This window comes from Lampetra fluviatilis, chromosome 33, assembly GCF_964198595.1.
Source record: "Lampetra fluviatilis chromosome 33, kcLamFluv1.1, whole genome shotgun sequence".
In the NCBI taxonomy this organism is placed as follows: domain Eukaryota; kingdom Metazoa; phylum Chordata; class Hyperoartia; order Petromyzontiformes; family Petromyzontidae; genus Lampetra; species Lampetra fluviatilis.
Genome location: NC_136307.1, coordinates 9,666,756 through 9,681,922, shown reverse-complemented (window position 1 = coordinate 9,681,922; position 15,167 = coordinate 9,666,756). Strand labels below are relative to the sequence as shown.

The window sequence follows — 15,167 nt, the reverse complement described above, 5'->3', positions numbered from 1 at the left end:
CTGGTGTTGGCTGTGAGCGGGAATTGAACTCGGGTCTCTGGGTTCGTAGCGCAGCACGCTAACCGCTACACTACCGCTCCCCAGTGCACACACACTCACGCTCACGGGATCAGCACCAACATCGTGAATGCCAAGTGTTGCCTTGTGGCAGTTGTGGCCAATACATTTCGTGCATCCAGAATGTGCATGTGTACATTACATATGCATGCATTTATGATGACGTACACTCATTGCACAGTGGCGATTTTACAGCATACAAATATACATGAAGACACACTCCATCCGTGAGTGACTCATGTACATGTTCCGGAAGGGCTACAAAGCTGACTCTCTACGACTATAACAAAAAAAATGATTGCGCAACCAGATATGCAATAAAAACAGAAGTGTGACGTGTGCAGGGTGAATTATTACAGCGCGGGGTCGCGAGACGCGATGGTGGCGGCACTTCATCCAGCAGCAGCTTGACGATGGCCGATGATTAAAGCCGAAACTTTAAAAAAACTTTTATTTTACCAGGTAAAGCCCACGGAGTAATATTGTTCTTTTTCAGAAGCAAGCTGTGTAGCAGCCAAATATTTTAAACGCATGTTTCTAAATGTGGAGGGAAAAACCGGAGGACCTGGAGAAGAATCCACGCGACCACGGGGAGAACATACAGCAGGCGTCAGGTCTAGGATTGAACCCACGACCTCCTGCATACCAGGCAAGGTAGTTAACATCTCACCACCGTTCATGAATGATGAGGACAATGCTGATAAGGACGAGGCGCAGGAGCTGGAGGCAGCAGGGAGTACGGGACACGAGCACGCAGAGGTCACAGAGGTCGCAGAGGTCACAGAGGTCGCAGAGGTCACAGAGGTCGCAGAGGTCACAGAGGTCACAGAGGTCGCAGAGATCAACGCTCGAAGACAAACCCCCCCACCCCCGTTCAAGTCACCTGCAAAACTCCCGACCTCACCGAACGACTCCACTCCACGCGCAGGCCCCAGGGATTAAGGCGCAGACCCCCGGCCCCTAACTGCATTATACCACGGCGCACGTGGGCTGGGGGGGGGGGACGCGGCGGAACGAACCGGCCCCCAGCGCTCGAACGGGGAATCGCAACGCCAAGACGACGGCCGGTGGACGGACAGGTGGCTCTCCAACAGGCTATGATTAAATGTCTCGTGCTCTCGGCCTGCCCAGCTGGTGACCCATTTACATTTCTCTGCCTGCATCTGTTAAGGTAAAAACGTGTGTGCGCGCGCGTGCACACGTGCACACGCGCGCACACACGTGCACACGTGCACGCGCGCGCACACACACACACAAGATGCGCACGGCAACATGGGTAATTTTCAAGGACGCGCTCTCATGCAGACTTTGCATCGCCTTGGGTCGGAGACAACGTTACATTTCGGAAAATGCCATTGAAGGACAATGCACTCGCAATCCCAGTTATTTGCTTTCAAATGCTTTTAGCATTCTATAATGCCACCTCTGAAAGTGTAATTCTTGCGAACTCTGGCGCGAACGAAAATAGAGCGCGAAGATGAGAAAAAAAATTAACAGTTTGAAAGTTTAAGGCCATTGCCGTTATTATTGTTCGGTTGTAAATAGTCCACCACCGATGTATTTTAACGCGCGTTGCAACTGCAACCTTCGCCCGTGCGAGTAAACAACGTTTTTGCGGCGAAGCTCACTCCTCTCCACGCCGAGGTGGTCATGTGGGGCACGGTTGACCGTACTTCACCACGCCGGTCAGTGCTGGTTAGTGGGAGCGGTTCGGATATCTCGCGCTCGCCACACCGCGCGGGGTTTTTTGTTTTTGACACTCACGGCCCGACGATAGCTTTCGCTCCGTTGTGCTGGGGAGCCTCTTCCGGAAGGGGTTCCTGAAGAAGCTCCCAGAACGTGCAGCGGAAACGTCAGACATCGTGCAGAGCCAACAAACAGAACCACCCTAAAACTAAAAAAAATCCACACAAGCCAGGGAAGCTGTACACGTCACAGACGCTCGACGTGACCGGGAACCGAACTCAGGCCCACCGCGGTCACGGCATGCCGCGCAAACCGCCGCGCCACCGCGAAAACGCCACCACGGTGACTTTTATCTGCCACCAAACAGCCACATTGGCGGGCGCGGTGCTCCCCGGGGAGAGTAATTGCCGATGTGCACGGACTTGTCGCGGGGATTTCAGAAGGATTGGGCGTGGACGGAGGACATCTGAAGTGTGGGAGAGAAGACGATGGTGGGCGTGGGTGGAGGAGAGTCCCGTGAAGCGAAGACAGGGCTGAAAGGGGGCTGAAGAGGGATTCAGCCCCCCTCACCCCCCCCCCCCCCACCCGGTGAAGGTGCGACCCCCCCTTTTAAAGTCGTCTTACTTAAGAATTTAACACCGTCGGTCATGTTTAATCAGCCTGTCCTCCTCGTACACACACACAGGCCGTGAGAGCTGTAGAGCAGAGTGCACGACGGGACAAAAGCGGTTCTTGGCATTACTCATTCCGTTTAGCGTTAAATATGTTTGAAGTATTTTTAATGCTGGTTGCATCGTCATCGTCCCCCCCCCACACCACCCCCCTCCCCCCATTTACAGGGCTGGTAGAGGACGATGCCAACGGTAGTGCGGAGGAGTTGAGCAGTCCGTGAGAAAGGACGATCAGAGCCAGAGTGACGACACGAGATGGCCCGACTGGCGAATTGACGCCATTGCGAAACGCACCTCAAATTTTGATGTCACAATTAAACCGAATGTGTTTTTTGCCCTCTCTTCTTAGCCACTAGCCCAACGGTTCAAAATTCCAAGAGGTCAGCAACAAACGGCACTATTGAAGGTGTCAAGACGTTTATCGATTTGAGCAAGGGCTGCAAAAAACTTGGGGGGAGAGAGAGAGACGTTGGGAGGGAATTCAAAAGTGGCACAAAATGCAGAAAGAATCCGCAAGCCGAAGTGGGTTCCCAGCTCCATGGAATTTGAGGTGGTGATGTATTTCCCGATAGCAGCTCTGAGCCAGAGATGGAAATTCCGTAATCCCATGGCAGGGGCAAGTCCGTCTGCCTCTGGTGGCGGGAAATTAATGAAAAACGCAAATGTGATCAAGTTTGACAGGGGAGTGTGCCACAGTAGGTAAATGTTGTGCTTAAACACTGATTTTAAACATCAATTGCAGCCAGCCTTGAAGATTCAGGCACTGCACACTCAGTGGGACTTGCATATGAAATGTGTTCTTGAGATTTGTGATCACACATTTGTCTTCTCTGCCACTTATTGTTGATGTACTTATGAATGTTGTACTTTAATATATTAGATACTTATATTTCGTGACTTGCTTAGCGTTCCTACACTTTGCCGTTTTGGTATTATTTGTTGTTGTTGTAGCAGTAGAAACTTTCTAACCCACCCCAACTGGACATCTGTGAAAGAGCTTCATAGCTCATCGGATACTTCTAGTTCAACTATTCTGATTCTGATTCTGCGCCGTTAGGCAGTTCGATGCGCGGCGATGCGGAAACCTCTGCTCGCGTCTTTATAGGTAACATCGTCATCGTCAATAGGCACGATCAATCCACTGCTGGATGAAGGTTTCCCCAAGCCGTGAGAGATCCTGCGATGCTACAATCCGTATGGAACCTGCGCGCGAGAACTGGCGTCGACTATAATGAAGCATTAAATATTTCATACAAACTATTTTGCACATAAGTAGCAACTATCCATCTCACTCGTGTAACAACTGGCACATTTTTATGAATGTTATTTAAATTCCTTATTATCCATTCGTGGAATAAAATTGTATTTCAAATAAATATATGTTTTGACAGCAATATATACTGTATGTGTCCTTGACTGCTGAGATGGGTCAGTGTGGCCGTTGTGTTCAACCAACACGAATTCGGTTTTTTTTACATTTTAAACGTTATTAAATTGTATTAATCACTGTAGTAATTTTTCCCTCCGCCCTTTGGAAACCGTAAGAATGGTCGGCCATAATTTAATATCTGGCGGCGGTAACTGAGATCGCCTTTCGAACCAGGTGGGAAGAATTATTGCAACGCGTCGCGCGCCACCATGGGTTGTAGGGGGTCCGGGTGCGAAATAAATGGGCGACTCTCACGCTCGCCAAAAAGAACTCACGGCCGCGCTCGCTCGCTCGTTCACTCGCTCGTTCGCCCATCGCGTCATTGTTGAGCAGCGGCAAAGACGGCACGACGAGAGGAGAGAGCGAACGCGGAGAGAGAGAGAGACAGACATGTGTGGGGGGGGGGCAGGCAGCAGGTTGGGTGGGGGTGGTGGAAAAAAAAACTATCGCTGTTGAGCTTTCAAGGCCAAGAGAAGTGAATTTGCACTGATGAAAAATGGGAACATAAAGGAGGAAATATGTCAATTTTCGCCGACCGTGAAGGCTTCACCTTTTCCCCCGCTTGTTTTTGCCCTGGAGCCGGTGCGCGCGCGGAAGCAGTGGTCGCAGCACTCTCCGAGGCACTGATAAAGCAAACAATGCACCCCCCCCCCCAACCCCCTGAAACATGAGATGGCCAAGCAGGTGCAGTTCAGACAAAGGGAGAAAAGGGCCCATCGCAGGCGCACAAAAGCCGGAGAGAGCTGAATGGTGGCCATTTGCTCGAGAAAGCACGGTAATCTAAGGCTAGCCAAAACTTCACGGGGGAAAGTGCCCTTTCTTGCTTGCGCGCACTCCTCCCTTTTTTAGACGCGTCGCAAAATAGCAAAGCCGCCGCCGATGAGAGCGCCGCCTCCCAAGTCACAGTCCTCGCCAGCGTCGTGACAGCACGACAGCGACCACGAGAGCACGACAGTGGCCGTGACAGCACGACAATGACCGTGACAGCACGACAGTGACCACGAGAGCACGACAGTGGCCACGAGAGCACGACAGTCGTGAGACCACGACAGTGACCACGAGAACACGACAGTGACCATGAGAGCACGACAACGGTCGTGAGACCATGACAATGGCCGTGAGAGCACGACAGTGACCGTGGCAGCACGACAACGACCACGAGAACACGACAGTGGCCGTGACAACGACCACGAGAGCACGACATTGACCACGAGAGCACGACAACGGTTGCGCCCAGCGAGCGGACTGCACACGTTTCGAAGCCGCCGGCGCAAGAAGCACCGAGGGTCGGTAAGAGAGATGGCCGCGTCGGCTCCCGAGAGCAAAAGACGCCCGAGCCGGCACCGCTGAGAAGCCAGGGTTCAAATCCAGGCTTCAGCAGTGATCGAAACCGGCTTCTCGAGTTGAAGTGACCCCCCCCCCCCCGCCGCCTCTTTCCATCCAGCGGAATAAATGAGCAGATGGGAAGGTCCGGCCCCTTACTGTGTGAACCCGAGGTCGCGTGAAGTGATCTCAGAGGTAGCTCTGGGATATCCACTTACACGGTGCCATTCTCATCATCATCATCACGATCCAAGGGCAGATAGCCCATGAGGTGTCCACTGCAGATTTCGTCATTTGTTTCCACCTTTCCTCCACCGTGTGCCAATGTGTTCAAGTAGCGCCACATCGTTCTGGCACCAATTTCTAACGTCTCTCTCTACCGTGGGTGCAATGACACTGCTACGCGAGAGTTCTGATTGAGTCCTCCGCCTCATGAACACCGACGGCTCAATCAAGATCAACTTTGGCGGAGGGGGTGGAGGGGGTGTGGAAATATACCCAAACGCTTAAGAAGCATAAATGAAATTGAAAGAGCGGCACAGAATACGGCACCAGAAGACTTCGCCGCCAACCAAGCGGATCTCCACGTCTGCCGTCGGCAGCGGGCGGCGGGGTACCGCTAAGGAGATGAAGAGGTCCTTATCCTCAATTCATTTCCCAGGTAGCTGAACAAGCGACGGCGCCACCGCCGCCGCACGCTAGTTCAGCGGCGCGGAAATTATTGCGTGTTTTTTTTTCACAGATACACAAATCGGAAACTAATATATTATATTATTTGCTTTTAATCGTTCGCGAAGTAATGGCATTGACGCGCGGGGTAATGGAACCTGCGCCGCCGTAGCGGCAGCGAAATATATTAATAAATAAATGGCGGAGTTAATGATGTAAATGAAATTTAATTTGCGACTCCGCCAACATACCGAAGCGCAAATCAACAGAAGCATTTCGGCGGTGGGTTTATAATCACTCGTTTTCCTGCGTGCGTGCACGCACGCACGGTGCGCGCATGTGTGTGTGTGTGTGCATGCGGCTCTTTCATCCTAACAAGCCAACAGACTTACTCAGAGGCGGTGGATTTATAACTGATAGATGAAAGGTGTGCTCGCTACCTTTCCCGACAGTCGGCGCCATCATTAGCAAAAAAAACACGCACAAACGGTTGTTTTTTTTTTTCAAAAACTCTCTTCAAACCTTTTTACGGGGATCAAAGGCACCGGGGGGCGAGACGCGCAAACGCGGATCCGCCGAGGCGAACACGCGCACTTGACCTGAATTAAAATGTGTTTTTCACGCCGCTCAACCGCCGCGCACAACATTGACAAAGCCCAATCATTGCCGTCGACAGGTCGCTTCGGCCGACTAAGCGACAAGAATCCCTTTCCTGTCTTTACCCCCCCCCCGCCTTCTCAAGCGATTAAAACTACCTTGGGCCCCGTGATACACATCGCCGTGTCACGCACCTCCGTCTCCTCCAAAGCCGCAAAAGTGACGCGGAGCTCCTGGCAATTTGATAGCCGCCCCGGAATCGGTTTCTTTTAAACTGACAAAACAGAACAAACCAGACCTTCAAATAGCTACGGTTTCCCTCTAAGATCTATTGAAAATTATTTCTTTCTCTCCACCAGCCCCCCCTCCCACGTCCCCCCCCCCCCCACCACACTTTTAGAAATCTGTCTCCCGCACTATTCTGATGCTTCAGACTATGCCCATGGCAATATATTTCCTTTAAAGATCAAAACATCAAAGGGGTCCCCAGAAGAATATGGAGGAAACCGCAAATGCCAACCATCTGCTTTTTTTTTTCAGATGTCTCTTTCTTTGGGAAAAACAATAGCAGCGCGCGGGATCCTCAAGGTGCACAAGATACGGTCTCCTGAACGCGAGCGCGGCAAAGACAATTACATCACCGTGCTTCCGAGATGCCAGAGAAAATTAACGCTCCAGGTTTTTGGAAAAATGCAAGAATTTCGAGAGATCACTGGGCGCAGCGCGGCAGTCAAGACGACGGTGAAAGTTTCCGTCCACCGCCGAGCGGCATAAATGGGTAACCGCCGCAGTGAGTCGACTGGCAGTGGGGCAAAGTGTGGGTGGACTCCCACCTCTTCTGATACGTCAGGGAAGAGCAGCAGGCCAAACGCCCTCCAGCGTAAGGCTCCCAAAGAGATCTTCCGCCCAGGGGTAGTGGCGTGGTCGGGCAATATCAGGGGCCGCGCCTTTGCCTGCCGTCTGTATTTACGTCGCTCAAGCGAATCCAACTAAGATGTACAGGTTACCAGAGCGATATCGCCCGGCCGTTGGCCAACGGGCATTGTTTTCTCTCTCGCACACAAGCGCGTGGGTTCGGCAGAGCGAGAATTTTACGACGGAGATTTTAACCGAATTAAATCCTGCCGGATCTCGACAGGGCAACTCTCTCTCTCAATGCCGCCACTCTCCGCTCCCATCACTTGCCCTTTAGCTGCCCGAAAGCGGTGGGTGACCTAATTCCCGCGGCACAATTAATCTTATATTACACCCATAAACCACACGCAAAAGGACTTCCCGGCGGCTAGTAATGCTCGCAAAGGGGAGACGCGTCTTTTTTATTTCTGATCGCAAACTTTCTCGTGAGTCACCCCCGCAATTTAAACTCCAGACGAAAAAGGGAAACTCCCCCAACCCCGCCCCCCGCGATATTATCTTGGGATTAATGACACTGGCAAAACACCGCAACCGGCTTATTTTTTTCTACAATTTGACAGAAGTTGAAGTCGCACCCCCCGACCCATCAAGCTCGCGAGATCCACTCCCGATCGCGCCAAGCGGCGGCGAGCAAAAGACCGCGCGTGGATCTCGTGCCGCGTGTACCTCGTGCCAGCGGCACCCCCCCCCCCCTCGGCGGGGTCGATGCCAGACCGTGCCGCACGCCGTTGGCCGACGCACTTGTGCCGTTGCGCGCAACTCTTTGTCATCCCCGTCGGATTTACACAACAACGTGAATGATTAATAAACTGCGCCGCAGCTATGTGGGCAGATAGAATGTGAACGGAAAGCAAAGAACCCCCCCCACATAGCCTCGAACAGACTGGTGGGTCGAGTGCCGTTCGCGAGCGCCTACCAAAGTGTGGGTCAGCACCACGCCCGGCCGCCTTTGTCTCCTCAGCGCCGATGATGTTTACAACACCACAGCAGGTGGCTCATTTGAGACAGAGTCGATCTCGGGGACAGCCTGGACCAGGTCAAGTATGTCCCACTGGTGTTGTATATACGCACGTATGTTGAACTAGTGTCGCACCGTATGTTGACAACCGTGGTAATCGGAGGCGCGTAATTGGTCACGAGCGGCAATCAAACTCGAGAGCGTGCAGGTTCCAAGCGCAGTGCGACAACCAGCGATGATGTTTGGATTGTATCCTAGTGTAACCACACATGGGTTGTTAGCGAGCGCCTATTGAGGCCGGCTTAAGAGGAACACCGTACCTCGCATACGCAGCCCTCTTCATAGCCCCCCCCCCCACCCCATTGCTGATTAATTTAAATTATATCAGATACTAATTTTAGGCTGAGTCACCCGAGGGCACACCCAGGCGGCAGATAACAATCACCCGATTTGATTGCTCAAAGACAGGCCACCGATATCCTAACGCAGTATGCTACAGATGCGCATACGTACACACACACACAGACACAGAGATGATACGTACTGCTTTCGTACACGTGTACACACGCATGCGTACAATAGAGACATAGGGTTTAAATGGGGCACATAAATGCGTAAAAAGCACACAGCGTTTGTGCACGATGCAAAGAATTCATCGGCATTTCCTGAAGAAGTGCATTGTGGTAAATAGATCATGGTCAAAATAAAAAAATGTTGACAAACTCTCTATGTCATGAGCATTAAGAGTGAAATAAGAATACCGAATATCGTGTAAACACACACACAAGCTACACAGACACACTGATATACGGCATTTATACAAACAAAAACATATCATGCATACAGACAGATAATACACATCGAAAAACCACATGTAATTAACACAAACATACACAGGCAGGCTATATAAAATACACGGCTTGTAGCAGATTTCACACATCATGCACACACACACATACAACAGATACACAACACATGTTATGTACACACCCAGGCTACACATATGGCGATACAACGTCGTATCCAACACAAAGCAATAACTGAAAATCATGAACAAAGATCACGAAAACAGACACACATAAAGTACACACTCTGTATACACAAAAGCACAAAAACACAAAGTGTCGTATGCACAAGAAACCGCACAAACAGAATCACAGCTCAAATACTACATAGATTATGAAGACAAAGTTCCCCCCCACATAGCCTCAACAGACTCTTGGGGCAAGTGCTGTTAGCGAGTAGCACCTATGAAGACCAGCACGGCACACGAGGGGGTAGGTGGCCAACACCACGCTCGGCCGCCTTTGTCTCCCCTGTGGCGATGTTTACACATCGTACCAGGTACTCATTTGAGGCCGAGTCAACCTCGGGGAGGCCCGGGACCGGTTCAGATAATCGACACTGGTGTTGGCCGTGAGCGGGAATCGTGAACACGGAGCATCGGCGTTCCTGGCACAGCGCCGCTAACCGCTCGCTTCACAGCTACCAACACAGAATCGACTCGGTTCAATTCCCGCAGCCGCCCTGGTTAATACTGCGATGGTGCGGTATTAGTTTTAATACATAGTAGAGCTTTGGCAACCAATATTATCCACAACAGGTGTTTTTTTGGGGTTATATCGCGTAAATATGAATGTGTCACGTAAGCAGAACGTGCCAATCAGTAACTAGTTCAGCACACCGGTGTGTTGGAGAGTAAACCCACAACAATTACCATTCGAGTACAACGTTTTTTCCGTTAATTACAACAAGCCTCATCAGGCTACAGCCAGAATTTCCACGCGTCTCGTCCGCTTCCCGGCGGCACTGGATTCCGTATTTGGCAAATTATAAAATTGAAACGGGAAAAAAATAATTATGCTAATTATTATTGGGATTGCACACACAGAGAGCAGCAAACTAATTCCATGGGTCACTCTTGCAAAGGAGACTCATCCTGGCCTCTCGAGTGCTCTCCTGGTTTAAACAACAGAAAGCTACGAGAGTTAAAACTCAACACACGTGCAATGTGCACGGAGACCTCATGGGACCTCCCTCGCCAGGATCAACATATAATAATAAGTCTTACCCTTTCTGGCAATAAAACAGTTTGTGTTAAGATGTTAGGACACACAACTGAACCCTTTTGCAAGGAACCATGTCTGCATTAACCACATATACTTGTGGTGAACATGCAAACAAAACCATGCTCTGGTAGTATATACATCTGGTGTGGACAAATCAGTTTCAAAGACAATACATCATATACCACCAGAACATGTTTTCTATTTGCACGATCACCACAAGTATATGTGGTTAATGCCGACATGATTCCTTAAAAAAAGTTTTCAGTTTGGTGTTTTAACATGTTGACACCTTTTTTATTGCTGGAAAGGGTAAAACATATTCTTGTATGCACCAAGACTCGACACGGGTGTCATGTATACGAACAGCAGAAAGTAAGAGTTGTAATACACACGATGGGGGATTAATGAACACGACTCTGACCAGAGGATCAGTCCTCACCATCATGGCTTTGCCCTGCACGTGACATCACCCTACTTTGCGTATAACTCACACAGCCTTGCTTTAGAATTAAACAAATTATTTGGTGATGATGCTGCTGCTGCTATATTGGCAGCGGTGCACAAATGCAACTAACTAAAAACCCCACACACACGCGCTCGTCAACAACACTGCCACCTTACGAGGAAAACCGACGCCGGCCTTCCTTCATAAAGCACTCACCAACTCACAATTGAAGACGCGATATTTTAGACAATCGCGGCAAAGACAAAGATCCCTCGTATAGCTTGTAACAGACTATTGGGGCAGGTTCCGTTAGCGAGCACCTGTAAAGGCCGGCATAACAAACGCAGTCGGTGGGTGGCCAGCAACACGCCCGGCCACATTTGAGGCCGAGTCGACCTAGGGGAGGCCCAGAACCAGTTCAGATAATCGTCACTGGTTTTGGCCGTGCGCGGGAATCGAACTCGGGTCGCCGGGTTCGTGCAGGAGCGCTAACCGCTGCACTCCCGCTCCCCACAACCACAGCATCCACAGAACCACTTACACGTCACATACAGACGCGCAAACCCATTGTGTACACACACATGACACTGTCAACATGAAAACACATACGTGTCATGTACACACAGAGCCTGCGACGATACACACATATGCATGCCATATCCGCACACACAAACCCATTACATGTACACGCAACTGAAGCACAGAATCAAGTCGCATAGACATACATGCACACACACACACAGAATCAAGTCGCATACACATACACGCACACACACACACAGAATCAAGTCGCATACACATACATGCACACACACACACAGAATGTCCAGCACTTTGCACGCCAAGAGGCTATACACAGCCAATCACAAAATATCACACACACACACACCTGTGCTTCATCTTCATCAACACACACACACACGTGCACATCCGCAACACACACACACACACGCCACCAACACACACACACACGTGCACATCAGCAACACACACACACACGCCACCAACACACACACACACGTGCACATCATCAACACAAACAGACCGGTAAGCCTCGACGCTCTAGGCATCGTCAGCAAGCATCGCCAAATCCAAGGATATGGTGGTGGCCGAGTAGGGCGACACGTCTGCCGAGTCCGACTGCTCGCCGCACTCCGACTTGACCATGGCGAGCGACAGCGCGTCTCCCGACGCGGTGGTCAGCGCCGGCGACGGCGCGTTATTCTGCCCGTGCGATATCAGCAGCTGCTGCTGGTGATGATGATGATGATGCTGCTGCTGCTGATGATGCTGCTGCAGCTGCTGCTGATGATGATGATGGTGCTGCTGGTGATGATGATGGTAGCCGCGTAGCCGCCCGCCCCCCAGGTGGCTCTCCCGCCCCAGCCCCTCCACCAGCTCCAGGGGCGGCGAGTCGAGCTTGGACGTCGCAAACGACGGCGGCGGAGGCTGCGGCGGAGGCGGCGGCGCGCCTCCCGGCCCGACGCGGTCCAGCCCGCCGGCCAGCGTGTAGGCCAGGATGGGCAGGCTCAGCCCCGGGTGGTGGTGGTGGTGGTGCAGGGGGAAGCCCGGCGGCAGGTGGTGCAGCGGCGACGCTCCCGGGTAGCCGTGCCCGCCGTGGTGGATCGCCGGGGATGGCAGCCGCTCGCCGCGGTGCTGCTGGTGCTGCTGGTGCTGCTGCTGCTGGTGCTGGTGGTGCTGGTGGTGGTGGTACGCGACGACGGTCGAGGGACGCTCCGGCGACAGCTTGCGCACCACCAGCGATAGGGCCTCCGTCTGGTCCACGTCCCCGTCGTCGTCGTCGTCCCCGTCGTCGTCGGCTCGCCGCTGGGAGCCGGCGCGGGCGGGCGGCGGGAGCCCCGGGCGGGCGCCGGCCACCGTGTTGGCGTCGCTCAGCCGCTGCAGCAGGCCACGGCGCTCGAGGAAGCCGGGGGGCTCGTTGCCGTTGGCGGCGACGGCTCCGGGGCCGGCGGAGGTCTCGACCGGCGTTTTGAGCGGCGCGCAGCTCTGCGGGCCGGCGAGCTCTCCGCCGCCGGCGCCGGTGCCGGCGGCGGGCTGCTTGGGCGCGAACATGTGCACCACCGTGTCCACGACCTGCGACACCGAGTTGGTGAGCTTCTTCTTCAGCGTCTCGGCGAACTCCTTGCCGTCCTCCAGCTGCCAGCCCCGGCCGCCGCCGCCGCCGCCGCCGCCCTCGGGCACGTGCGCCTTGCCGGCCTCGCCGGGCCCCTTGCGGTCGCTCTCGCGCACGACGCCCTGTACGGGCACCAGCGTGCGAGTGCGGTTGAGCTGCCCGCCGGCGTGGCACGTGGTGTCCACCGAGAAGCGGCGCGCCGACTCGCACACGTCCGACGACACGCCCTCGTCGGACGTGTCCACGTCGCCGTTGTCCTCCTCCCCCTCGTTGTCCGACTCGCTGCTGTGGTTGTACACCTGCAGGAAGCGCTCCTGCAGGTGCCGCAGCTGCTTCTGAAGCTGCTCCAGCTGTTGTTTCAGCCGCCGGCGCTCTTCCAGCTTTTGCTGCTGTTGGGCCTGCTCAAGCTGCTGCTGCTGAACCTGCTGCTGCTGAGGCAGCCTCTGCTTGCGCTTATTCTCCCGCTGCTGTCCATCGTGCGGGCTCAGCTGCCCCGAGGCCTCCTCCTCATCCTGCTCCATCGACGAGACGCCACCCCCGGCCGCGTCGCCCGCCCCGACCTCCCACTCTTGGGGGGGCTGCCGTGGGGCCCCCGCCACGTCCCTGTCCCTGAGCGCGGCGCCGGGCGACACGCTGATGCCGCGGATGATGTTCTCCACGCGCGCCCTCTTCACCTGGTGCAGCCTCTCGTCGTACGTGCGGAAGCCCGGCTCCGCGAAGGCCCCCGGCGGCTGGGCCCCGTGGGCCGGTGGGGAGCGGTCTCTGTCCGAGGGCGACGTGCAAGGTGGGGGGGGGGGACGACGACGGGACCGGCCGTCGCGCAAAATCGTCGGCCCCGGCGAACGCCGCGTCCGCCCTCCTCTCGGCCGCCCCTCCTCCTCCTCCGTCGCCGTTGCCGCCGTCGCCGTTCTCGACCCCGACGGCCCGGCGAGCGGCTGCCGCCGCCTTCAGGTGCGCCAGGTGGGCCCCGTACGCCGAGCAGTCGTCGTGGAAGTGCCGCCCTCCGCGGCCGTCCCCGCGCAGAAGCGTGCGCAGCACGGCCGAGCTCTCCGCGTCGACGTCCCTCTCGGCCGCCCCGGGCGGGAGCGGCACCGCGGCAGGGGGCGCCGGCGCGGAGGCCCCGGCGGTGTCGCCGACCGCCGCGTTCATCATCATCATGGCGGTGGCGGTGGCGGCCGCCGCGAGCTGCAGGCGCCGCCGCTTGGTCCTCCTGGCGTGCGGGAGCGCGCGCGCCGGGCCGCGCATCTCACGCGCGCCGAGCCGCGCTCAGCCGCTCCGGCGCGGCGCTGGAGCCAGCGAGCATTACCCGGCACCGCGGAGATGAAGCGACCTGCAGGGGTGAGGGCGGGGGGGGGGGATCCGAATGGGGAAGAAAAGACGAGTGGGGAGAGAGAGAGGACATGGTTAGAGATAATGTGAGTTGGCAGGGAGCATATCGAAGGTGCTACCAGCTGTGTCATTGGCATCATCAGGGTTTCGTTGCAGCAAAAGATATCAGGGGCTGAGCTCCAGAAAATATTTCCATGCCCCTCCCCTGGGAGGGGAGGTGGGGGGGAGTGAAGAGGGGTGGTGGGGTTCGGGGGTTCAGGGGATTTGGGGACCCAAAAAGTATCCCGTGTGAAATTAAGTTCTGAAGAATCGTCGTAATCATAGGCAGCGTATTATCATCATTACCATCGTCGCCGCCGTTATCATTATCGTATTATTCACGCCACTACTCTTGTTCATCAAAACAATAACAGCATCATTGTTGCCATTATTGTAACTCTGTTCTGTCGCGATACCTTTGTCGGGCTACAAGGTGGCACCGCCACCGATGAATGTAACTTGTACATTAATGAGTGTACACGTGCACCCCTCTTAAAGGGACACGTACATGTGGAGGACTTAAAGGGACACGCGACAATAAAAAACAAACAGCTCGGATTATATAGGTTAAGAGGCCAGTGTTTACCCACGAGTTTTAAAGCGTCGTTCATTAAAACAATAAAAGGCTTTAAAATCATGGTGGTTAGGAGCACGACCGTGGGGGTACATAAAATAAACGCAACTTTTTATTTTTTTATTTTACCAGGTAAAGCCCACTGAGCTATATAGCTGGCTCTTTTTCAGAAGCGACCTGGCCACAAATGATGGCTCAACGTGAAGAGGAAATATAGAACTGCCAAATACTCTAAACGCATTCTGATTCTGAATGTGGAAGGAAAAAAAAAT

The 15,167-nt window shown here is 54.0% G+C and overlaps 1 protein-coding gene across 1 annotated transcript in view; it reads right to left on the bottom strand.

Annotated features, from left to right (window-relative positions):
• LOC144944049 (prospero homeobox protein 1-like) overlaps positions 1-15,167 on the bottom strand; it is a 53,513-nt gene that overhangs the window by 27,750 nt on the left and 10,596 nt on the right. The window contains 2 exon segments of the mRNA XM_078872080.1: positions 11,922-13,747; positions 13,749-14,283. Of these exon segments, the coding sequence (XP_078728206.1) occupies positions 11,922-13,747; positions 13,749-14,198 (2,276 nt within the window). The 5' untranslated portion in view covers positions 14,199-14,283.